Source organism: Olea europaea, chromosome 16 (assembly GCF_002742605.1).
Source record: "Olea europaea var. sylvestris chromosome 16, O_europaea_v1, whole genome shotgun sequence".
Lineage (NCBI taxonomy): Eukaryota > Viridiplantae > Streptophyta > Magnoliopsida > Lamiales > Oleaceae > Olea > Olea europaea.
The window spans coordinates 1155979-1181943 of record NC_036252.1 but is presented as its reverse complement, the minus strand read 5'-3'; the positions used below and the strand labels follow the sequence as shown (position 1 = coordinate 1181943).

The 25965-nt window shown below is 39.6% G+C and overlaps 2 protein-coding genes and 1 long non-coding RNA gene across 3 annotated transcripts in view; 1 reads left to right on the top strand and 2 right to left on the bottom strand.

Annotated features, from left to right (window-relative positions):
• Nucleotides 1–596: 596 nt before the first annotated feature.
• On the top strand, nucleotides 597–3180 carry LOC111411623 (AT-hook motif nuclear-localized protein 28-like). Its single transcript, XM_023042135.1, has 2 exons — nucleotides 597–1675; nucleotides 2802–3180. Exon 1 carries the CDS (start codon nucleotides 800–802, stop codon nucleotides 1658–1660), a length of 861 nt encoding a protein of 286 aa, XP_022897903.1. The 5' UTR covers nucleotides 597–799; the 3' UTR covers nucleotides 1661–1675; nucleotides 2802–3180.
• Nucleotides 3181–22244: 19064 nt separating this feature from the next.
• LOC111412896 (chromo domain protein LHP1-like) overlaps nucleotides 22245–25965 on the bottom strand; it is a 5921-nt gene continuing 2200 nt past the window's right edge. The window contains exons 5-8 of the mRNA XM_023043766.1: nucleotides 24615–24699; nucleotides 24358–24468; nucleotides 22768–22983; nucleotides 22245–22656 (exon numbers count right to left, since the gene is read on the bottom strand). Of these exons, the coding sequence (XP_022899534.1) occupies nucleotides 22612–22656; nucleotides 22768–22983; nucleotides 24358–24468; nucleotides 24615–24699 (457 nt within the window). The 3' untranslated portion in view covers nucleotides 22245–22611. The remainder of the gene's footprint in view (nucleotides 22657–22767; nucleotides 22984–24357; nucleotides 24469–24614; nucleotides 24700–25965) is intronic.
• On the bottom strand, nucleotides 24092–25375 carry LOC111411621. Its single transcript, XR_002705859.1, has 3 exons — nucleotides 25343–25375; nucleotides 24615–24675; nucleotides 24092–24503 (listed from the first exon to the last, which is right to left on the bottom strand). It is a non-coding gene; the product is annotated as an uncharacterized LOC111411621 (long non-coding RNA).

Genomic DNA, 25965 nt, shown 5'->3' with positions numbered 1-25965 from the left:
TTTTTGATTTAACGGAACATTTTAACGAGCAGTTGACAGAAGGATGTTTTGCGCAAAAAAAAAAAGATAAAGGTGAGGGTGTAATCCGCCGAAAAAAGAAAGGTAGGGACGTTTTCCACAAAAACATCGAAAGGTAGGGACGTTTTGTGCTAATTACCCTTATATATTACACGTAAATCCAAAATTTTTCTTTTTTATCCACACAATTTTCATCAATTTACTATTCCAAAATATATTTTTCAGTAGAAAGGCCTCGCGACTTGGACAGAATTCTATCCAAGTAGAATTATTCTCAATAAAAACAATCATGCTATATTTACTTAGAGTTTGAGATTGACATAATATCATGTGATATCATATCATTGAATTATTTTAAACACATTGTCACATATACAACTGTCAAGAAGGATGTCAAAATTCATTTGCTACAATAGAAAAATCCCAATAAAGATATAATTTTGCTATTTGTAAACTAAATGTCAATTTAAGTGTAAAATCCCTTCACAAGAGGGGATTTACGTCCAATAAAAAAATTTCAACCTCGTGCGAGATGGCTGTACGCCAAAATGTCACACTTTAGCAAAGCCCAATAAAATAGGCCTCAAACAGGCTCATAGGAAGTGTCTTGAAGTCGAAATAAAGCTTACTGCAGCTTCTGCCGTAGCTTAGCGGTGTAGGTCTTTTGACTCTCTGCTGCAGCTAAACTGGAGAAGGAGATCATTTTCAAGATTCATTGTGTGATCCAAACCCTCATCTCATCTCATCTCTCTCTCTCTCTAATATATAGACCATTCCATCTATGTTTAACCCACGCCAAGAAACCCACACTTCCAGCACCCTAACCAGCCAACACCGCCACCGCCGCAACCCATCCTTAACTACTACACCTTCTCCGCCGCATCACCATCCGGGAATGCCAAATGAAGAGGCCGATAGTCAAAGCCACTCCACTCCCTTCAATACACAAAGATACCCTTCCACCTCTGCCAACGACGGCGCCAGTATCGAAGTAGTCCGTCGTCCACGCGGCCGCCCGCCTGGCTCCAAAAACAAACCAAAGCCGCCGGTTATCATCACACAAGACCCTGAGCCATCTATGAAACCTTATGTTCTCGAAATTTCTGATAACAATGATATCGTCGAGGCCATTACTCAGTTTTGCAGAAAAAGGAATATGGGTCTCTGTATACTTAATGGAAATGGGGTTGTTGCGAATGTTAATCTCAAACAGATATCGTCAACTCCCGGCGCCGTCGTCACATTTCGTGGGCATTTCAACATCTTATCGATTTCCGCTACTGTTTTACCAGGAAATATTCCGGCGACAGACGACGGTTTCAAAATATCACTGGCGGGACCGCATGGTCAGGTAATAGGTGGGCTCGTGGTCGGGCCGTTGATCTCTGCCGGAACTATTTATCTGATCGCTGCCACGTTTAGTAGTCCATCTTTCCAAAAGTTGCCGCTTGAAGATGACCCCCACCACTCCGGTGAGGAGCGGCAGCAGTCTCCTCCGGAGCTTTCTAGGTTAGGAGATAGTGGCCCTCCGCCGCCTCCGGCTGCCGACTCTAGTAGAATTCCCGTTTATACTTATCAATCTTCTGATGTGATCTGGGCTCCCGCCGCTAGACAGCCGCCACCACCTCCGCCGCATTTCTGATCGAGACTTCATTCGGTTGGTGACATCAATCTTATTGAGAAAATTTGTTAGTTTTTGTTAATTAGAGTAATTCTGTCAACTTTTAAATGATCAATGACACTGGGAGGCATCAAATTTATTGATTAATTACTCCAACGAATTATTCTCTAAATTTTCGTGGATAAAAGCAATTTTCAAATGCATATAATACCTAATTAAGAAAGACAATTTACTATTAAAATAGAGAATTAATTTGTTGTTGGAGTAAAAAGACGGTTGCTTTAAGGAAATGTGTTACTTATAATGTCCCTGTTTGAACCTCAGTCTCGTCTGAATTCATTTTCAATCACACATTTTTTCGAAATATTAGTCTTTGATACTTTAGCCCCTTCATAGAAATTAGGAAGGACAATGCCAAGAAGAGTGAGGAGATAAAGTGCTAACACCAAATATGGATTCGTTAATAATTAGAAGCCTTGATCCTATGAACGATGACGAAGATGAATCATATATGCAACGAGGTTGTTAGGGCAATTTTATTCTTAACAATGCAAATGTTTCATCTTTTCTTGTTTGATATTTCTTGAACGGTTCTATGTAATATGGTGCCCTTATCTATGTTTGTTCGTTTTTGTGAGAAAATATTATGGGTTGTGGTTTCAGTTATCGTTGAATAGAATATTCTTGTGTATAGATATATGGTGAAATCATGGATTCATTTTATGTTGTTGAATGTTGCAATTGTGTCTAAGATTTGTTTGTGTTTTTTTGTTACGGAGTAATTATTTTTCTACGGTGTCATTTGTTGTGGGACGTTCGTGTATCGAGCACAACATGATGTAATTGTGGGTTCATTGTGTTATTAAATGTTGCTAGTGTTAAAAAAGAGGTTTGCTAGGGAATGTTGTACTTGTGCCTATGTTTTCATAATAAGAAATATTTATTCGACTCCACTGTGTATAAAATATGGTAAAGGTTTCGATTCTTTTTATAATATAATAAATGGAAGTAGAGGTTTGTCAAATGGTGTACTAATGTTTTGTAAATTAAACATATCTCTTGGTTGTCATAACTATTGTGATGAAAAGTATGCAAGTCTTGACAAAGATTAAAGGGTATGTCTTGCAAGAATCGAAAATGATAATGGATAAATGTTTTACAGGTTTCTTCGGCTTTAATTTGGTCGACTCAAGTTGAACACAGTTGTGGATCATGTGGATGGAAATTTTGCCAATATTTAAGAGGGTTGGACGATTAGAAAGAGTTTTGTTAGTACAAGTTGGTGATGTGTGGATAGGGTTTGAAGTTGCAGCATTGTGATTGCTTTGATGTACAAAGGCTGGCTCTGGTAATGTTATGATTCTGCTGGAAAAAAGTAGGTTGTGACAGAGATTTATGAGTATGGTCCATATGGATATGGATACTTCTGTCTTATCTTTAACTTAGCAGCTCTCTCTCACCGGATTGCTACTTTGCCAATTGTTCAATTATGGGTCCTCATTACTTTTCTGCAATACCTAAAAGAGAAGTTTTAAGTAAAACGGGATAAGAATGGACTGTTCCTAGTCTATGGCGGGTTAGACCACTTGAGACATTTCTAGATAATGAAAAAACGACTTACTTGGATGGATGAATTGACCAGACTTAGGTTGTTACTTTCTAGTCTAGTTTATTGACGCCGAATTTAGGAATTCAAGCGGAAACTTTGAGAATACGAAATCTGGAATCCATAAGATTATACTCACAAGTTTTATTAATAAAAAGATGATCAAAATAATGAAATAACCCTTTATTTATAGGGGTTTACAAGAAAATCTAGTTTAAGATGATTAAAATTAATGAAAACAAGGTTTAAAACAAATTAAAATTGAAAAGAATTCAAAATAAATTAAATGATAGAAATAGCGCTAAAACTTCAAAAATTAGTTTTTGAGTCCTAAAAACTTCTAATGGTTGAAATCCTTCGTATGTGGTATAGCTACGAGTATTATTTGTCTCGTTGTTCTCTTTTCGAAATGGTCTTATGGGTCCAAATCGAAATTCGGATGTTCTCTCACTACTATTATTTCTTTTCCATTTTTTTATCCAATTCATTTTTCAACATCATTTATTTAATAGAATGAGGACAATGAAAGGGGAGTTGTCCAGTGAAAGAAATAATGGACTATTTGTATTCTGGAATTATACGGGCTCGATTTGGGGGGGGGGGGAATCTTTGTTAAAATTAAAATATCAAATTCAATGATATTGATGCTGCCAAAAATCGTACCTATTGATTTCTCGAGCTTGAGGATTTTGAATGAGCACGATGGTAGTCTTCCGATTCTTGAAACAAAGGCAACGAGGTGTGTTCTCGTCGCTCCTCCGATGCTTAAGTCAGAAAGGGAATTATATACGCAAGGCTATAAACTGGAGAATAATGAGAACGTACCTGAATAATGACCCATGGTTCTGTATTTATGGTGATGGGTGACATTCTCCTAGTAGGACTCAACGATCTAGGAATCCTTATCCGATAGAGTCCCATGAGAAAGCAACGTTTGAATCCTACTGTGATTAGGAGACCAATTATTAAGAGGACTCTCTTGGATTTAGTAGATGTGGTTTGAGGTATTTGTGTCAGATAAGAGTTCTCAAGGGACAGACCTTCTCCATAGTACGGGGAGGATGGTAGGTGAGGACCTCAAGGGATTTTCTTGAGGTCTTATTCTCGAGGACATCCCGTATTTTGTGATAGTTAGTTGAACCATCAAGGTCGGGAAGAGGATGTCCCGAGGACTTGGTGAATCCCGAGCTTTAATGACCGGGTAACGTAAAAGTAGGTTACCTATAGTCATCGGGATTATATCGTGCTCGGGTTATGCAAGGAATGACAGTATCACTGGCCCTCGTACACCTATGCTCAAAGCTTTCGCTCGAGGATATGGTGCAAATAGGTTCGAAGGTGACTAGTGTGCAAATGCTCAGGTGGTTTTGAAGATAGGTGTTTAAAAGCTGACGTCCTGATGACATTAGCCCTAAACAAGTAAGGCAGTGGAAAGCTTGAGCCCTTGGATGGCGGACACGTGGTGTGATCGGACGGTTGTGCAAGCGACTTTTGGGCTCTCACTCAGGCCTTCTATAAATACCCCTTTCGCTATTTACTTTTTAATTTTTCACTCTGAGTAAATTTTTCTCGCAATCGTCGGTATCAGGTTAGAGCTCGAGAACTTAATGCTCAGCCTCGAGCTCAGGATAATCCGACGTTATTTAGATATCCCGATCAACCCTATAGGTTTAAGGAACACCTAGCGATATCGTTGGCTAGGGAATATGACCTTATGCCAAGTTGCGATATTAGGCATCCCGAGGATGGGGATAGGATGGCTTTAGCTCGGGACAAAGAGTTTGTGATTTTCAGTGATTCTTTAAAGGGGGGTTTAGGTGGCCCGTGAACCCATTCTTTGTCACCATGTTGACTGAGTATAATATAAGCCCCGGGCAGCTAGTGCCGAATGGGTGGAGAATGCTGACCTATTTTTGTAGCTTGTAGGTACCTAGGAATTACCCCATACCTAGACTTATGCAGAATGGTGTTCAACCTGAAACAACTTCCCCAGTTCACATGTTTTGCCTACCTTTCATCTCAAGGAGGGTTTAGGATCCCGAGTATGACTAGTTCGTTAAAAGGGTGGAAGGAAAAATGGTTTTACGTCGTGACTCAAGATTCCGACCTTCCTTTCAGTCGCCAGTGGGTGTTACTAGATACTGCGAGGTTTTGTGAGGGTCAAGTCTATTTTGAGTCCTTAGAGAGGGATAGGCTGATGTTAGAGAATCTCGAGCCTTTGGTGTATGATATAGATGACGTCCTCGGGGATGACATCCTCGATCTCGCGAATGTGGAAGGCGTCAAGGGTAGGATATGCACTTTCAATGCTTTCTTTATTCTACCTATATTTGTTAATGCTCGTGCTAATGACATGTTATTATGTAGAAATGATGTTTGATCCTACTGCCCTACGTCAGGCGGTTAGCAAGAAATCCAAGGTCTCCCAAGCTCGGGCTCCCGGCCAAAAGAGGGACAAAAACGACCTCGAGATTCAAAGCTCGAGAAACAGAGGAGTGGCCCTGGCGAATCATCACAACAAAGGGGGAAATCCTTGGCCACGGAGTGGGAGAGGGTTGAGCACCCAACCCCTCAGGGTACACCTCGGAGCATTCCTCATCCTCGAGAGCCCATCGAAGTGGTCGACCTCGAGGACGAGTCTTTGTCGCCATGCTTTGTCCCCTCAGAGGACCAAACTCGGTGTCAATTTTTACCAAGAATTGTGGACCAGTACCGAGGAGGTATTGGCATTAATGAAGGCATGAGGGCCCTCGAGGCCATGACGCTAAAGGTACGTCGGTCATGTAACCCGAAATTATCAGTTTAGGCATTTTTACATCTTTTTTGATCGAGGTTTTATTAAGCTTCTATTCGTCCTATTTTTTCCAGACGTTAAGCATCGCTTGAGGTCTATCTTTGAAGGGGAAAGATGAGGACTCCCTCATTGCTCGTGATGGGAGAATTGCCGATCTTGAGGCCGAGCGCGCTTAGCTGCTGAGGGAGCGTGAGAAGATAAATAGTGAGCTCATGAAAGCTCGAGAAGAGGTTGGTGTTATGAAGGATGAGGCTGAGGAGATGAAGCTCGAGCTTGAAAGTATTCATAGGGATTATGAAAGGAGGCTGGTTCGAGCTCGGGCGGATGCAGTCGAGGACTTCAAGAAGTCTGACGTTTTCAATGAGCTCAAGGGTGAATACGCAATGAGCTCGTACTTTCATACCCTGAAAGAGGCTCGAGCATTTATCTGCTCGAAGCTAGATACAAGGCCCGAGGACTTGAAGACTATCCCACGGGTGGCTGAGGACCTCGCCCTCTCCAAGTTGGAGGAGAATGTTGATGACGAGGAGGTGGACATCAAAGGTGACGACGCCGAGGAAGACTAGCCCAGCCAGAATATTGAGGACTAGAGTTCTTGAGCATTTATATTGAACATAATGACATTTTTTTTTGTGTTTTGGGGAAATTTAAGTATTTTGCTCGATCTTAATTAATGTTTTACTTATCGACGTTTTTTCAAGGCACGAGGACTTGTATGGTTGATGTCTTGGGCATCTTGACGATCAGGACAAATTAAATAGCTCGACGTTTAAGACGAATTAAATAACTAGACGCCTAAGATGAATTGATATCTCGATGCTTTAGATAAATTAAATATCTCGATGCCCAAAATTAATTGATATCTCGACGCCTCAGACGAATAAACATCTCGACGCCTAAGATAAATTGATATCTCGACGCCTAAGATGAATTAACAACTTGATGCTTAAGACGAATTGATAAACTGCTAAAAAATCTCAAGGACTTAATCCATATGAAGTTTCAGACAGTGGTAACTCGATCTTAGTAAGGTCATCCCTTAATATGGAAATTTTCTTGAGGACTAAATGACAATTGTAATTGACGTTCCTTGATCATTATATTGGGGAAGACTTGACCTGGCGAACAAGTAAGAAGCTCGATCTTTACTTTGGGGTCCTTATCCTGAGGATTTAGTTAAGCATACCGAGCATAGATTGGACGCTCAAAGGTAACAAGCTCGAGCTTATTATCGATCCTTGTTCTCTTGCTTTTGAGGTCAAGGGTAGTCTCGACGTACAGTGTGATTCCTGAGCTAAATTCTTGAGGACAACCCTGCCTTTTTATAAGTTTCATCACCTCAGTGCTCGGGATTCTATGTGCTCAGGAATTTTACTTGGGTGTCTCTATGTGGCGCAAAGCTTTTTGATTGCTTGCGCGAGGCAAGGCTTTGATTTGCTTGTTCGGGGTAAGGCTTTTTGATTGCTTGCGGGGGGGCAAGGCTTGAGTTGGTTGCGCAGGGCAAGGCTTTGATTTTCTTGGGTAGGGCAATGCTTGATTTGCTTGCGCGAGGCAAGGCTTTTATTTGTAGATCATCGGATTTAACTTTAACTGTAATATACTCTATAAATCGTCTTGGCGCGTAGGCTGAAAAATAAACTTGGCAGGAAGGCCTTATTTCTAAAACATGGTGGAGTGAGTTACTTGTAATATACTTTTAAGTTTTCGGCGTTCCACGGTGTTAAGGATCGCAGTTTTACCTAGCCCCTTGACACTATCGCAGTTGTAGTTTAACTTCGGCCGCACATTGTAAATATTACTTCAAGTTTGAGTGTAATTTTTTTTATTGTAATAGTTATTTCAGTTGTAAAATGGCTCTGATTTTAGTAAACATTTAGTATGATTCCTCGTCTTTTAAACATCTACTCCTGTTACTTAGGTTTTTGTTCCGAATGCTATTATAGGGGGTATTAGTCATTCAAAAATCTTTCAAGCTCACTGGTGTCCGTCCCGTGCACCAACAATTGTAATTTTCTGCTTTTGTCAATTGTAATGTTCAGTTTTCATCAATCAATATTTAATTTACTTTTAATGTATTCAAATTCTCTGTTGTAAGCTTTCTATAAAATTGTAATCAAATTTTCTTTCATCCCAACATGATTGAGAAAAGGTGGAAGGTGGTCTAGCGGAGCAGACTACTGCCGTACGGTGTCCCTTTCTGTACCAAGAAGAAGGGCACCCCGTGAAAGTTGGTATTAGACCTGCAGCTTACGACCCTCGATAAGAAAGCTATGGATCCAATTACATCTCACACCACTGAAGTGGGAGAGCCTCAAAAGAAGAGTACTACTAAACAGCGTTTGGATGCACTTGATGAGACAACTACTAGGTTGTGATATGCCTTGGACGGTTTCGAGGAAAAAGTCGAGATAGCAGAATCTGAGATTCATGGATTACACATCCAACTAGATGAAAGCCAAAGGGCTTGCGCAGCAATGACTGAAGCTGTTGCAATCATTGGAAGCGTTGAGAGCTCAATTACGAGTACTCTAACGTGTGGCGGGCAATGGGCAAGCTCTCGTACCTGAGTATGCTCCTAGACTTAGAATTCCTGAACTGTGTACCTACGGAGGGGCACGTGATGCCAAAGAAGTCAAAAACTTCTTGTTTGAGATCGAACAGTACTTTCTCACAGCTTCGATCGATGACGAAGTTAGAAAGGTGACCATAGCTACCATGTATCTGGATGGAGATGCAAAACTATGGTGGCGAACCAAATATGCTGACATTCAGGCCAACAGGGTCCGAATAGATTCTTGGGATCTCTTCAAGAAAGCGATCAGATCGCAATTTTTCCCAGAAAATGTCAAGTATCAGGCTCAACGGGTGCTTCGAGACCTAAAACACACAAACTCTATCAGGGAGTATGTGAAATCCTTTTCAGGGCATATGCTGAATATTCGAGACATGTCGAAAATTGATAAGCTCTTCACCTTTATGGAAGGGTTGAAACCGTGGACACGCACGGAACTTCAAAGATAGAAAGTTACTGATTTGAGCACGGCCATGGGGGTCGTCGAATGCTTGAGCAACTACCAAATGGAATCTAGAAAAGATTGACTTTCGGGGAGTAATCAAGCAATTGGAGGTGATAATAGACCTTACAGACCCAGCTCGAACCCAAATGGGGGAGAGCGTTACTCTCAGAATAAAGGAGGAGCCTATCAAAGCACCCGTGGCTTTCAAGGAAACTATCATAATAGCCATCAAGGAAATTTTAATGGCAGCAACAGTAATAACTGGAAGAAAGGAAAAGCAACAGAGGGCCGAACTGATGCCACTCACAAATTGATGTACTTTTTATGCGAAGGACCTCATCGGGTGTCGGAGTGTCCTCAGAAGCGGATGGTAAATGCATATTGTTAGCTAGCAAGTGGCGGGTCAAGTTCAAAGCAAGAGGCTTCATAAGCTAATTGTCATAGTGAGACTGACTCCGAAGAGGATGAGGACGTAGTTGGGATATTTTCACATCAGTGCAACACACTGTCGCATCAGGTTGCTGAAAAGGATGATGTCACATTGAGAGAGGCGAAGATGGAGGAAGCGAAGACTTGAATTTGTAGGGCCAAAGGCTTAATGTACATTGATGTAAAAATCAACGGGAAGCCAATCAGGGTTATGGTGGATACTGGTGCTATCCACAACTACCTTACATGTACTGAAATAGAGCGACTCAGACTTGTTCTGAAAAAATGGTAGTGAAAAAGTCAAAGCAATCAACTCCGCTGCTCAAACAATAGCTGGAGTGGCAAAATCGGTGTTGATCAAAGCCGGTCCTTTGAGGGAAGGACAAATTTATCTACAGTTCAGATGGATGATTTCAAGCTTATTCTGGGATTGGAATTTCTTCGAGATGCTAAGACAGAAGTGTTGCCATATTCCGATTCGTTAATGATGATGGGTAATAAGCCGCGTGTCATCCCTCACAAGTTGGGAGGATGTGCAAGAAGAGTATCTCAGCCATGCAATTTAGTAAGAGTTTTAAGAGAAATGAACCTTCTTTTTTGTGCACTCTTCGATTAAAGGAGATCGAAGAGGCGAATGGTCCTATTCCAAAACTCGTTAAAAGGTTTATTCAAGAATTTGATGACATCATGCCGGACGAATTATCAAAGAAATTACCGCCAAGAAGGATGATTGATCGTGAGATTGAACTTATTCCAGGTGCCAGACCTCCTGCCATGGCATCATATTGTATGTCTCAGCCTGAGCTTGAAGAGCTTAGGAAGCAATTGGGAAAAATGTTGGAGAGTGGAATCATTGTGCCTACGAAGTTGTCATACGATGCTCCTGTATTGTTTCAGAAAAAAGGCCGATGGTTCTCTTAGAATGTATTGTGACTATTGAGCCTTGAACAAGATTACTATAAAGAATAGCTATCCTATCCCACTGGTTGCGGATTGCTTCGATCGACTGAGTCGGGCGAAGTATTACACAAAAATTGATCTTAGGTCCAGATACTAGCAAGTTCGGATTAAGGAGGGAGACGAAACAAAGACTACAATGGTAACCAGATATGGAGCCTCTGAATTTAAAGTGATGTCTTTTGGTTTGACAAACGCTCCAGCAACGTTTTGTACTATGATGACTCAGGTACTTCACGGGTTCTTAAATGATTTTGTCGTGATGTGCTTGGACGACATAGTAATCTACAGCGAGACATTGGAGGAACATGTCCAACATGTGAGGCAAGTTTTTAATCAGCTACGGGAAAATGAACTCTATGCCAAACCGTCTAAATGCTCATTTGCTCAGACATTTATCAGTTTCTTGGATCACATCATTGAACAAGGTAAAATCCGCAAAGATTTGACGGAGGTTACAACCATCAAAGATTGGCAACCACCAAAAACCATACATGATATACATTCATTTCTTGGGTTATGCAATTACTATCGAAAATTTGTGAAAGGCTACTCAGAATTGCACTGCCACTTATCGAATTGACAAAGAAGGATAAGGATTGGTATTGGTCATCCCAATGCCAAAATTGCTTTTGAAAGGTTGAAGAAGTCCATGTAGACGAACCGATTTTAGTCTCATCGGATATGACTAAACCATTTGAAGTTCATACAGATGCTTCAGATTTTACACTTGGTAGAGTCCTCATGCAAGAAGGACATCTGGTAGCATATGAGAGCCGGAAGTTAAACCAAACAGAACATCGTTACTCGACACATGAAAAGGAATTGTTGGTAGTAGTCCATTGTCTCAGAGGATGGCGTCACTATTTGCTTGGGTCTCTATTTATTGTGAAGACAGATAACATTGCAGTTTGTCATTTCATGTCCCAACCAAAACTATCGAGCAAGCAGACTCGTTGGCATGAATTTCTTTCAGAGTTCAATTTTATGCTAGAGTATCGTCTCAAATCTAGTAATCATGTTGCTGATGCTCTTAGTCAACAGGCCGATTTGGTTGCCATTTGCTCCGTAACTGCTCTTTAAGGGTGCGCCATCTCCACGAACACAAGAAATCAAATTTGGGCACTTATGGAGAAGGACCCGACTACTTAGTTGACATCATCAAGCAGGGTAAAACTCGACAGTTCTGTCTTGATGGGGAACTAGTGAAGACAAAGGGAGACCACCTATATGTTCCGAAGGGCGGAGATTTGAGGAAATCACTAATTACAGAATGCCATGACACGATTTGGGCAGGGCATCCGGGAGAGGAACGCACTTGTGCACTACTGCAACGTGCATACTATTGGCCTCAAATGCGGGATGACATTGCAACCTATGTAAAAACATGTCTTATTTGTCAACAAGATAAGACAGATCATCAGAAAAAGGCGGGCTTGCTGGAGCCCCTTTCTATCCCAACCCGTCCATTCGAAAGTGTATCGATGGACTACATTATTGGATTGCCAAAAGTTGAGAATTTTGGCACTATCATCGTCGTGGTGGACCGTCTATCAAAATACGCAATTTTCATTGCAGCGCCTAAGTATGTATCCGCGGAAGAGATAGCTCAACTCTTCTTCAAACATGTTAAATACTGGGGACTGCCTAAGAACATCGTCAGTGATCGAGATCCTCGTTTCATTGGCATATTTTGGATTGAGTTGTTCAAACTTCTTGGTTCAACTTTGAGCATGAGTTCTAGTTTTCACCCACAATCTGACGAACAGACAGAGCGCTTCAATTCTATGCTAGAAGAATATCGTCAACACTTTATCTCTACTTCGCAGAAAAACTGGGTAAAACTTTTGGATGCGGCTCAGATTTACTTCAATGCCAAAAAGAGCTCTTCCACCAACAAGAGTCCTTTTGAAATTGTTACTGGCCAGCAACCGCTACTCCCAGATACAGTGGATATCGAACGAAGTACCAAGTCCCCTCAAGCAAAGAACTTTTCTCAAGAGTGGAAACGAAATATTGAAATTGTTCGGAATTATCTTGAGAAAGCTCAAAAACGGTATAAAAATGCTACAGATCTAAAACGCCGTTCCATTGAATTCAATGTTGGAGATCTGGTAATGACTAAACTTCCCGACAGAAATGTTTACAAACCAACAAGAGGGAATGACTCAGGACTGACGCCAAAATATATTGGACCATTATCCATCGTGAAGAGGATTGGAAGAGTTGCATTGTAGCATCCCAAAAAAAAAAATTAGAATAATATTTATTTATTTTATATATTAAATTTTATTAATTTGACAGTTGAGAGATTAAGATGAAATATATATTTTAAATTATTTTGGAACAAATAATTGGAATTTTGATAAAGTAATAATAAGTATATTGATATTGGGCTATTTTCGAAGGTCGTAATTAATTAGAAGTTTATGACTTGAGAAAACGTTATTTCTGATAAGGACGCAGTAAGTTATGCCAAATAAAAGAAAATAAGATAAATATAATTTTATATAGTTTTAATCCAATTCATTTTCTCTCTTTAGAAACGTGTGAGGTGGGTCTTTTAATTTTTCTCATTTTTTTAAAGTTTAATATTAACCCATTTTGAATTTGATTGATTGGCTGCCACATATTTATTGGATATGAATGGTAGTTCTTTTAGATGGAATAAAATAATGATAAAGTACAATCTTTTTATGATACGTGCCACATTGGATTTGACTCTATCAAATCAAAGTTTTGATTTATCTACTACTCTAGCCTACACCTATAAATACGAGGCAAGGATCTCATATTTTACCACACCAAAAAACATTCACATGTTAAAGAGAGAGAAGAAAGAGAGAGAGAGAGAAAGAGGAAAGAGTGTGTGAAAACAGAAATTTGTCATACATCAACTATCACTGTCGATCAATAAATCATTCACAGAGTAAAGGAAGGAATTTTGGAACGTGCATTCAAATATTTTTTGTGTACATTTCGATAACAAGGTAAGATACATTATGTGCAAGTTATTTTTGTTTCCTTATGCTCTTATATGCAATTAAATATACATGGACTGCTAGTGGACCTTTTGGGTTCTATAAAAAAGAGAGATGAAATCCTACGGGATATAAGAGGACTTAAGATGGGTGTGCCACTTGGTCACTGGTATACTCCATAAGAGCAGAGTGGTATGAAATGTAAATTTTATTGTTATGTAATTGTGTATGAAAATTACACGTATCTTACTGGGTGTTTTTGAATTCTCACTCTTACAAAATTTTACAGGTTAGTTCGGGTCGATTGGAACAGTGGCGAATTGGTGATGCGGGCTGCCAAGTGGATAAAGAATAGAGAAAAAGAACTAAGTTTACCGTTTTTAAAATTTATCAGTTACTTTAATTTATTCAGAATGTGTTATTTGAATTTGCTAAGAGTTTATGTTTATGTTTAGATACGATTTTCATATTTTCAAATTTAGATTTATAAATATTGCAGTTATTGTTTACTAAAGAATTCTATTTTTATATTTCCGCATTTAACTTAAGGAAAAGTAAGTTTTTCGTAACGTTCTGGTATTTATAAAAAAAATTGGGGCGTTATATGCATACAGAGTTGAACTCCCTTTATGGTGTAAAATTCACAAGGTCCTTCATGTTAGTGTGCTGAAATCATACTTTGCAAATAAGGATGACGCATCTAGAAATGAGTCAAAGCGACCTGTGTTTGAACTGAAAAAAGCTGGAAAGAAAGTTCTTGAAGCTATTTTTGACAATTGAATCACTCGAACTTCTAGAAAAGATCATTAGGAGTACTTGGTCAAATGGATTGGATGCAGCAGCGATGAGAATACTTGGGAAAGAGAAATAGATCTTGGAGCCTTCAAACCATTAATTGAAGTATATCATGCACTGATGGCACCGAGGACGTTGCCAAACAAATGGGGGAGAATGTCAAGGACCGCAGCTTTACTTAGACCCTTGACACTATCACAGTCATAGTTCGCCCAACTTCGGTCGCATATTGTAAATATTACTTCAAATTTGAGTTGTAATTTTCTTTTCATTGTAATAGTTATTTCAGTTGTAAAATAACTCTGATATTAGTAAACGTTTAATATGATTCCTCGTCTTTTAAATGTCTACTCCTGTCACTTAGGTTTTTGTTTCGAATGCTATTATAAGAGGTATTAGTCATTCAAAAATCTTTCAAGCTCACTGTTGTTCGCCCCTTGCACCAGCAATTGTAATTTTTTTGCTTTCGTCAATTGTAATGTTCAGTTTTCATCAATCAATGTTCAATTTACTTTCAATGTATTCAAATTCTCTGTTGTAAGCTTTCTACAAAATTGTAATCAAATTTTTTTTGTCCCGACGCGATCGAGAAAAGGCGGAAGATAGTCTAGCGGAGCAGACTACTACCGCATGATGTCCCTTTCTGTGCCAAAAAGAAAGGCACCCCGTGAAACACGCCTTGGGAGTGGTCTTCCCGAAGTATCCTTTAAACTGTATGCACCACTTGGGAGCTGTCGTATGACTTCAAAGGGCCCTTCCCAAATTAGTTCGAGTTTTCCCGGAGCATGACCAACGGCTTCTGCTCTTCTCAACACCAAATCTCCAGCTCTAAATCTTCACGACCTCACCTTTTTATTGAAATACTTTGTTGTTCTGTCTTGATAAGAGGCCATTCTTAGGGTTGCTTGCTCACGAACTTCTTCTAAGAAGTCGAGATGTTCAGTGGTGTACCCTGCTTCTTCGGTATCAAGTCTTCTTTGGCTTGGAAACCTGATTTCGATGGGAATGGTGGCTTCAATTCCGAAAGCTAACATGAAGGGGGTCTCCCCGGTGACGGTTCTGTGGGACGTCCTATATGTCCAAAGTATGGAAGGCAACTCGTCGGACCAGGATCATCTTGCATCTCCAATCCTTGTTCAGAGGTCTTGTAATATAATTCGATTGGTGACCTCGGCTAGACCATTACTTTGGGGATATGAGAGACTGGTGTCAAGCAGTGGTTAACCCCTAGGTTGGAATAGAAATCCTTGAATTGTGCATTGTCAAACTGTCGTCCGTTATCAGTTATGAGGACCTTTCGTATCCCAAACCTACATATGATGGACCTCCAAATGAAAGCTCTTATCTTAGGCTCTGAGATCGTTGCCAAGGGCTCGGCCTCTACCCACTTCGTAAAGTACTCTACTGCTACAACTACGAACTTCAATTGTCCCCTAGTTTTCGGAAATGGACCAAGGATATCAATCCCCCATTGCTTAAACGAGGCCGAGGAATTGACGTTCATGAGGTCCTCTGTGGGAGAGTGGATAACATTGCCAAACCCTTGGCACTTGTTACACTTTTTCACATACTCTACGACATCCATCATAATGGTAGGCCAGTAATATCCGTACCTTATCAGTTTAAAGGCTAATGCTCGAGCTCCTTGATGATTTTCGCATACTCATTCATGAACTTCCTCAATGGCTTGGGAAGATTCCAAAGGCTTAAGGCACCTCAGATACGGAAGTGTGAGGCTTCTGCGAAATAAGATCCCATTAATAATGCAATACCTTGGAGCTCTTGACCGGATGTTCCTTGCTGCTCGAGGATCTTCTGGAAGCTTGTCATTTGTTATGAAGTCCACAATTGGGTCCATCCACGACGACTCATGATCAATGTCCATGACCCCAATGGTTGTATTGATGCTAGGTTCGGTCACTAATCTGACATGTACTGTCCTGTTAAGTCCATCTACTTCCATGAACACCAGCCTTGATAGGGCATCTGCCTTGCAGTTGTCAGCTCGGGCAATCTTCACAATTTCACAACTCTTCAATTTTCGTCGAAGATCATAAACTTTCAAGAAGTAGAAGCCCATTTTTTCATCTTTCTTCTCGAATGTTCCGTCAATCTACCCAACCACCAATTGGGAATCACTAAAATTTTTGATGTTTTCAAGTTCAAGATTAATGGCAAGTTCCATAGCTATGATGACAGCCTCGTACTCGGCTTCATTATTGGTTACCTCGAATTCAAACCTGAGTGCACACTAAATGTCTATGAGCATGTCCGGGCTCGTTATGATGACCCCTGCACCCGAGCCCAAGGAGTTTGATGCTCCATCCACGAAAATTTGCCAAACATTCGTCGTAGTGTTCGAGCTCTCATCTGGACCCCAAGGCCTTGGGGTGAGTTTGCGATAAAATCCGCTCAGGCTTGGGCTTTGATGGATGGACGGGGTTTGAACTCTATGTTAAACTCTCCTAGTTCAATTGTCCACTTTAGTAACCTGCCTAAGACGTCTGGCTTTTGAAGGATGTGTTTCAGAGGCTGATTGGTGAGCACCACAATGGGATGAGACTAAAAATATTGTCGAAGCTTTCGTGTTGCCACTATCAGGGCGAGGGCAAGTTGCTCGGCCAAAGTGTACCTGGTCTATGCGTCAAGTAGGACTTTACTTACATAGTAAATGGGCTGCTGGGCTCTGTTGACCTCTTTCACCAAGACGCCGCTCACTACGTTTTGAGACACGGCTACGTACAGAAACAAAGTGTCCCCAAGCTCCGGTTTAGTGGATAGGAGGAGATGCTAATGTCTGTTTGAGCTCCTGGAAGGTCTTCTAACACTCCTCATTCCATTCAAAGGATTAGCTACCTCTGAGGGCTTTGAAGAAAGGAAAGCACCTGTCTGCTGCTCGGGACATGAATCTGTTTAGGGCTGCTACCCTACGTGTCAACTTTTAAACCTCTTTCTTAGTCCTGGGCTATTCCATTGCTGCCAAGGCCTGGATCTTATCGGGATTTGCTTCGATCCCCCGATGAGTGATCATGAAGCCCAAAAATTTTCCTGAAACCACACCGAATACACACTTCTCTAGGTTGAGCTTCATTCAATATTTTCATAGGGTGGCGAACACTTCCTCAAGGTCGGATATGTGCCGCTCTACCTTCTTACTCTTTACCACCATGTCGTCAACATAGGCCTCAATGTTCTTCCCTATCAACTTGACGAAGACTTTGTTGATGAGCCTCTGATGTGTTTCCCCAACATTTTTCAACCCAAATGGCATCACCCTGTAGCAGTATATGGCTGAATCAGTCATGAATGAAGTCTTTTCTTGGTCTTCCTTGGCCATGAGGATTTGATGATATCCTGAGAATGCATCTAGGAAGCTGTACAGCTTATGTCCGGATGTGATGTCCATAAGATTGTTTATCCTGGGGAGCGAGTAACAGTCTTTAGGGCATGCCTTATTGAGATCCGTAAAGTTGATGCAGACCCTCCATTTGCCACTGCCCTTGTTCACAAGAACAACATTAGCAAGCCAATCGGGGTAGTGGACATCCCTTATGAATCCCGCTCTCACCAGTTTGCCGATCTCTTCCTGAATGACCACACGTCTTTCTGGCGCAAACTGCATCTTCCTTTGCTTAACAGGTTTGGCCCCTGGGCTTATGTTGAGCCTATGGACCGCCACTTCGGGGTCTATCCCTGGCATATCCTCAACCTTCCATACAAAAGCATCGATGTTGTGGGACAGGCAATTGATGACTTCCTCCCGGAGGCTATCTTTAAGATCGCAACCAATAGTTATCGTTTTTCCATGCTCGAGCTCTACCACTTCTGATTCCTCAATCGGGGCAAGTCTACCCCTTGGCTCGAGCTCGAGGTCTGAATGTTGCATGACGTCTGTACTCATTCCTCGGATGCTAGTAACATAGCATTGTCTGGCAGCTATTTGGTCTCCTCGAACTACTTCGATGCCATGGCCTATTGGGAACTTCATGGCTAGGTGGAAAGTTGATACAATTGCTTGGATCTTGTTTAGTAGGGGTCTTCCGAGAATGATGTTGTAAGCCATAGGAGTGTTAACCACTTGGAAGGGTGTGATCTCCGTCACTTGTGCATTACCAGAGCCTAATGTAAGCGGAAGCTCGACGATGCCCTCCGGGATAATGACTCCACCACCAAATCCCTGTAGAGGAGTTTTTACCGCTTTGAGTTGCTTGGGAGAGAGCCCCATTTTAGTGAAAGCCTCCTGTGAGAGTATGTTTGCTGCACTCCCATTATCAACCAGAATCCTCTTTACTTTAAAGTTAGCCACAATTGCAAAAACGACCAAGGAATGATCATGAGGATATGATACTCCTTCCATATCTCTTGCTCCAAAGGTAATGTCTTCGAGTTTATTATGGGATTCCTTTGAGGTATGAGCATGTTGGCGGGCATATTTCTTTCGCCCACTATTTGTATCTCCTCCGGATGTTATGCCTCCAATGATAATATTAATGGTCCCGGTAGTGGGCTGAACACTGCTTCCGGCTCCAAGCTCTTTTTGATTGTCATGGTCATTCCTCGGGCGTTTATCATGATCGATGTAATTCCTTAAGAGTCCTCTTTTAATGAGGGCTTCAATTTTCTGCTGCAAAGCTTGACAATCCTCCGTGGTATGCCCATGATCTCGGTGAAATTCACAATACTTGCTCCTCTCTCTTGTGTCAAGGGACGACTTCATTCTTGAAGGCCACTTCAATTCTTTCATATCTTTGATCTCCATTAGGATATTTGCCTTAGAGGTGTTTAATCGGGTGAGAGGCGCTAGTGGACCTTCATTCTTGCGCTTTTCCCGCGGATATTCTGGCCGGGAAACGGGATCTATTTTTCAGCTTGGGTGAGGAGCTCGATCACTGTCTGCTGCGGGGTCTTTGATAAGGACATGTTGAAAGCTTCACACCTTATGGCGTAAGTGAGGGCAGAGACAGCTGCTGTGATGTGAAGGTTGGGTATTTGAAGCCTTTCTTTGTTAAACCTCGTTATAAATCCTCGTAGGGTTTCATTTGGTCCTTGGCGAAGTTGCATGAGAGAGGCGCAGTTTTTCTAATTCGCTTGCTATTTGCAAAGAAGGCTGAGATCTTATCAACCAAATCTGAGAATAAGGCTATGGAGTTAGACTCCAATGTCGAGAACCAATCCCTAGCAGCATTCGTCAGCGTTTGCGGGAAGGCTTTGCACATAACCTGATCCGGTGCAACTTGCAAATTCATGACATCAGTATATACATTGAGATGGTTGATTGGGTCGGTTGTCCCATCATACTCTTTAATGCGAGGATATTTGAATTTGTCGGGCAGGGGATATGACAATATCTCCGACGTGAATGGAGCGTTAGGGGTAAAACCCGTTGGCCCCGGAGCATTCCGTTGTAGGCCAGTTATAATTCCTTCTTGAATGATTCGGGCAATCGCACCAGAATTCATGGCGATCGATCTCGAGCGCGATGCCATATTGCGAATACCCGAGGTTCCTACTCCGCTAGTTGCGGGGTTTGGTGTTCGGACTCGAGCATCAGCCATAAAACCACCATGCTCTGCCTGCGCTGGTGACGGATGCCAATTTCTTTGACTTAACAGTTGTATGAGCTTGGCCACCTGCTGACGAAGCTCTTCAAAGGCTTCGGTTGTGACGACCGCCGGCAGAGGTGCGGACACTCCTGACGACTCTTCTTGAGGAGACGGTTGATCTTCAGCAGGATGAGGGATGAGAACGGATGAACTTGCGGGAGGAAGACGTAATCGCGTGTTAACCATGGCTTTTGGTAGCGTTTCCCACAGACGACGCCAATGATGCTACCAAACATCGTACCTGTTGATTTCTCGAGCTTGAGGATTTTGAATGAGCACGATTGTAGTCTTCGGATTCCTGAAACAAAGGCAACGAGGTGTGTTCTCGTCGCCCCTCTGATGCTTAAGTCAGAAAGGGATTATATGCGTGAGACTATAAACTGGAGAATAATGAGAACGTACCTGAATAATGACCCATGGTTCTGTATTTATAGTGGTGGATGACATTCTCCTAGTAGGACTCAACTATCTGGGAATCCTTATCCGATAGAATCCCATGAGAAAGCAGCGTTTGAATCCTACTGTGATTAGGAGACCGATTATTAAGAGAACTATCTTAAATTTAGGAGATGTGGTTTGAGGTATTTGTGTCATATAAGAGTTTTTAGGGGACAGACCTTCTCCATAGTACGAGGAGGATGGTAGGTGAGGACTTCAAGGGATTTTCTCGAGGTCTTATTCCCGAGGACATCCCGTATTTTGTGATAGTTAGTTGAACCATCAAGGTCGGGAAGAGGATGTCCCGAGGACTTAGTGAATCCCGAGCTCTAATGACCGGGTAACGTAAAAGTAGGTTACTTATAGTCATCGGGATTATATCGTGCTCAGGTAATGCAAGGAACGACAGTATCAAATATTATTAATAGACTCGACTGCATGGCCAACTTGCACAACTTTACGCACAAAAAACATATGATGAATAATGTGAAAATTAGCAATCCTGGAATAACATAATAACTTCATTTGACCAAAAAATAAATAAATAAGAGGGTTCCATTGAAAGTTTATGAGAGAATAGAGAAAAACACACACACACACACTCTCTCTCTCTCTCTCTCTCACTGTCAAAATTTGCTAATTTTTTATCAAACAACCCCCAAATCTAATCATGCTTGAACTTCCCTAGGTACCTTATTTTTAGCTCACTTAGGTGTCGGTCCTTAACCTTGGATAATTTGTAAGAATTATTCTACAAGTATAAGAAAAAAAGTAGATAGAATTTGTACAGATGCTGCCAACGGCTACTTTTTGTTTGTATTTTTGTCATCTTTCAATGATAATCTTTTTAAGTGTCTTATATGTATGATTTGTGTGAAAATTATTCTGTACCTATGGCATTTTTGAATTTGTAGACACCAAGACGCCCATTTTAGAAGACTGACCAGTCCAATGGCATTGATCTCAAGGTCCTATACTTGACCCTGTCAAATGACCTCGGGCTCATAGTTGTCCTATATCCAATCCTTGACCCCTCTTAGTACTACCTAGGAGCGAGCGTCCTAACCTCCCAAGTGTCGAATCCAAGCACAATCCTCTTAGTATGCGACCATTGGAATTCTATCAGGAGTCTTGCCATATTGAACAATGCAAGATTCGGTTAGTGTTCAAATCCTCCCAAGTTTACAGAATAAGACTACAGATATGTAGCTTATATTGATTATTGAGGTACGCTTTTACATTCATTTAATTCATACCAATACATACATATTTCTATCCAAGTTTGCTAACTTGGGCATCGAATGAACGATGAGATACTACCTTGACAAATTTGTCTCAAGTACTAGGAAACTCCATTGTGATCTAAGCTCGACCATTCTCAGCTTCAAACTCAACCAGTCACATGCAATTTTTGGTACCATTAGTGCGAATGAAGACATAGAAAATGGGACTCATTCAAGAGCTAAAATAATTGTTTAATTGTTTAATTAGATTTGTTACATTATTCTAAAATCACATATTTCTGCTAACTGTTAATTATTTATCAATTGGATGTGTAAAGTATAAAAGTAATTTAAAAATTAAACAAATTTTTTTAATACTATAAAAATATTTATAATAGCATTTCTTTCAACCAAATTAACGATAATGCCCAACTCCAGTATAAAAAAAAGTCTTCAATAATAGGAAGAAAAAATTGAGATTTAATTTAAATATTAATATAACCTATAAGAATTTCAAATGGAGAGGGTAAAATAAAAATATATCATTTACGAGGGAGATTAGGGTGGGAGCAGTCCAGCCCAGAAACTTTGACAGGCTAGACCGGAAACCGGGCCCAACGAAAATACACGCACGTGGAGAACAAAATTATTAGAATGGAAAATCACTACAGAAATTCATTCTTCATTCAAATTTGCTAGCCGAACTCCCACACCTGTGTGCATGCATCATAAATTAAAACCAAATTAAAGTCTCTACTTCAATTTCAGCTTTAATTTTACTTAAACCACGTCTAGATAAATACGTAACAGTAAAAAAGTAAAAAATGTCCAATACAAATGTATTTTTGGTACACAGTATTGGACAGCACAAGACTAAACAATACGATAGACAAAATTTTCTTGCCTCTTTTTCGTCCTTAATACTGTCCAATACTGTACAAAACCATCTTATCAAACAAGCTGCAAAGGAACAGTTGAGCTTGACACTATTTATCAGCAGCATCCCTATAGAACATATCAGTACTTACCTCGCACTTTTAACCTTTAGCTACAAAATTACAACAATCTATACACGAAGAAAACCAGAGAAAACGATGTGGCATCCATCCTCCAGCCGTCGACCCACTTATCATGTGGGACTGTACCGTAGATGTTTCTCATAGAAGTTTATTAACTGCGTGATAAAGGAAAATAATTTTGATGATATCAATCAAATTGAAGATTATAATCAAAGAACGCCCGTCACACAAGCTGATAACGAAGAAATCAAGATTGGAAGACTCACAAGTAAGGGATTGTTGGCCTTCAAGAATTTGTTGTCCACCATCACTTTAGTTCCGTCAGACCTGTAGGCAGCCATGTTACTGATACTAGCAAACCAAAAAAAGGATTTTCGAAATACATACACAGATTTATAATCAGAAGTGTGCATAAGTTCTATAAAAATAAACCCAAAAAGAAAAGGACTGACATGTTTCAAAATGTTAAGTAAAAGGTTTTCGAACGTTCAAAGAAGAAAATCACATGACTAATTCAAATAGTCACACACCTCACACCACTATATTACTAATTTACAACAAAAACAACTAATGAAGAGCCTATTTGATGTAGATTTTATGAAAACTGATTTTTTTGAAGATTGTATGGTTAAAAAGTAGGAAAAAGTTATGGGTCCACTTGCAAAATTATTTTATTGGAAGAATGTGGGATTGAAAATGAGTTTTAAAGAATCTCTACCAAACAGGAAGCCGTTTACTAGAACTATTCTCATGCTTAAAATAATTATTAGAGGAATTAAGGACTACCAAGTTCTCAAAAAATTAACAATACAATATTGTACTGGCATGTTAATGATACTAGCAAACCAAAAAAAGGATTTTCGAAATACATACACAGATTTATAATCAGAAGTGTGCATAAGTTCTATAAAAATAAACCCAAAAAGAAAAGGACTGACATGTTTCAAAATGTTAAGTAAAAGGTTTTCGAACGTTCAAAGAAGAAAATCACATGACTAATTCAAATAGTCACACACCTCACACCACTATATTACTAATTTACAACAAAAACAACTAATGAAGAGCCTATTTGATGTAGATTTTATGAAAACTGATTTTTTTGAAGATTATTCTAAAATCACATATTTCTGCTAACTGTTAATTATTTATCAATTGGATGTGTAAAGTATAAAAGTAATTTAAAAATTAAACAAATTTTTTTAATACTATAAAAATATTTATAATAGCATTTCTTTCAACCAAATTAACGATAATGCCCAACTCCAGTATAAAAAAAAGTCTTCAATAATAGGAAGAAAAAATTGAGATTTAATTTAAATATTAATATAACCTATAAGAATTTCAAATGGAGAGGGTAAAATAAAAATATATCATTTACGAGGGAGATTAGGGTGGGAGCAGTCCAGCCCAGAAACTTTGACAGGCTAGACCGGAAACCGGGCCCAACGAAAATACATGCACGTGGAGAACAAAATTATTAGAATGGAAAATCACTACAGAAATTCATTCTTCATTCAAATTTGCTAGCCGAACTCCCACACCTGTGTGCATGCATCATAAATTAAAACCAAATTAAAGTCTCTACTTCAATTTCAGCTTTAATTTTACTTAAACCACGTCTAGATAAATACGTAACAGTAAAAAAGTAAAAAATGTCCAATACAAATGTATTTTTGGTACACAGTATTGGACAGCACAAGACTAAACAATACGATAGACAAAATTTTCTTGCCTCTTTTTCGTCCTTAATACTGTCCAATACTGTACAAAACCATCTTATCAAACAAGCCGCAAAGGAACAGTTGAGCTTGACACTATTTATCAGCAGCATCCCTATAGAACATATCAGTACTTACCTCGCACTTTTGACCTTTAGCTACAAAATTACAACAATCTATACACGAAGAAAACCAGAGAAAACGATGTGGCATCCATCCTCCAGCCGTCGACCCACTTATCATGTGGGACTGTACCGTAGATGTTTCTCATAGAAGTTTATTAACTGCGTGATAAAGGAAAATAATTTTGATGATATCAATCAAATTGAAGATTATAATCAAAGAACGCCCGTCACACAAGCTGATAACGAAGAAATCAAGATTGGAAGACTCACAAGTAAGGGATTGTTGGCCTTCAAGAATTTGTTGTCCACCATCACTTTAGTTCCGTCAGACCTGTAGGCAGCCATGTTACTGATACTAGCAAACCAAAAAAAGGATTTTCGAAATACATACACAGATTTATAATCAGAAGTGTGCATAAGTTCTATAAAAATAAACCCAAAAAGAAAAGGACTGACATGTTTCAAAATGTTAAGTAAAAGGTTTTCGAACGTTCAAAGAAGAAAATCACATGACTAATTCAAATAGTCACACACCTCACACCACTATATTACTAATTTACAACAAAAACAACTAATGAAGAGCCTATTTGATGTAGATTTTATGAAAACTGATTTTTTTGAAGATTGTATGGTTAAAAAGTAGGAAAAAGTTATGGGTCCACTTGCAAAATTATTTTATTGGAAGAATGTGGGATTGAAAATGAGTTTTAAAGAATCTCTACCAAACAGGAAGCCGTTTACTAGAACTATTCTCATGCTTAAAATAATTATTAGAGGAATTAAGGACTACCAAGTTCTCAAAAAATTAACAATACAATATTGTACTGGCATGTTAAGTTACAGATTAACTTTTAAACTTGCAGGCAATAGACAGGTTGTGAGATAAAGAGTAAACTAGCCAACACTAGAATTCACCTGTTTTCTAAGATATGATATTGAGGGGAAGCAATTAACAAAGATGAATTCAGTAATTTCTATTTAAATAAACAATTCATTACTTCGAGAAGTCTAAACTCTTGTCGAAACATCCAAAGAATTTAATGCAAAATTCACAAAACAAATAAAATAAAAAATCATTAGCTTAATCACCCCCCCCCCCCCCCCCCAAACAAAAAAATAAATAAATAAAAAGGGTTTTTACCCTTTTTAACCTCCACCCCACCCCCGAAAACAGGGCTCAAAAGTAGTAACCACGCATACCTCTCAAAATTTCTTTGGGCCTATAAAATACCAAAATTTATGATAAGTAGAATTCAAAAAAATCTTAAAATTTACATCTCTGTATTCAGAACACCTAAATTATAGAGATGCAAAATATATGGTAACTATAACGCTCTATGATCAAGTCTGAGTGAAAAGCTCAACGTGGATAAATAATCATCACGCCACATGTGCAAAAATATCATCAGATTCATCCATGCCAATCACTTCAAATGATAGGGAAAAAAAATTCCTCTTGATAATATTTTATGCCTTTATATAACTTGTGCAACAATTTAAGTTTTGTTGCAGTAAGACGGGACATAGAAATAAGAAATATCTAACATCCATTATTTTAAGAAATAATGAAAGATTTTATGTTGATGTAGAAGGAATCATTCTACCAATAAAGAATCAAGAG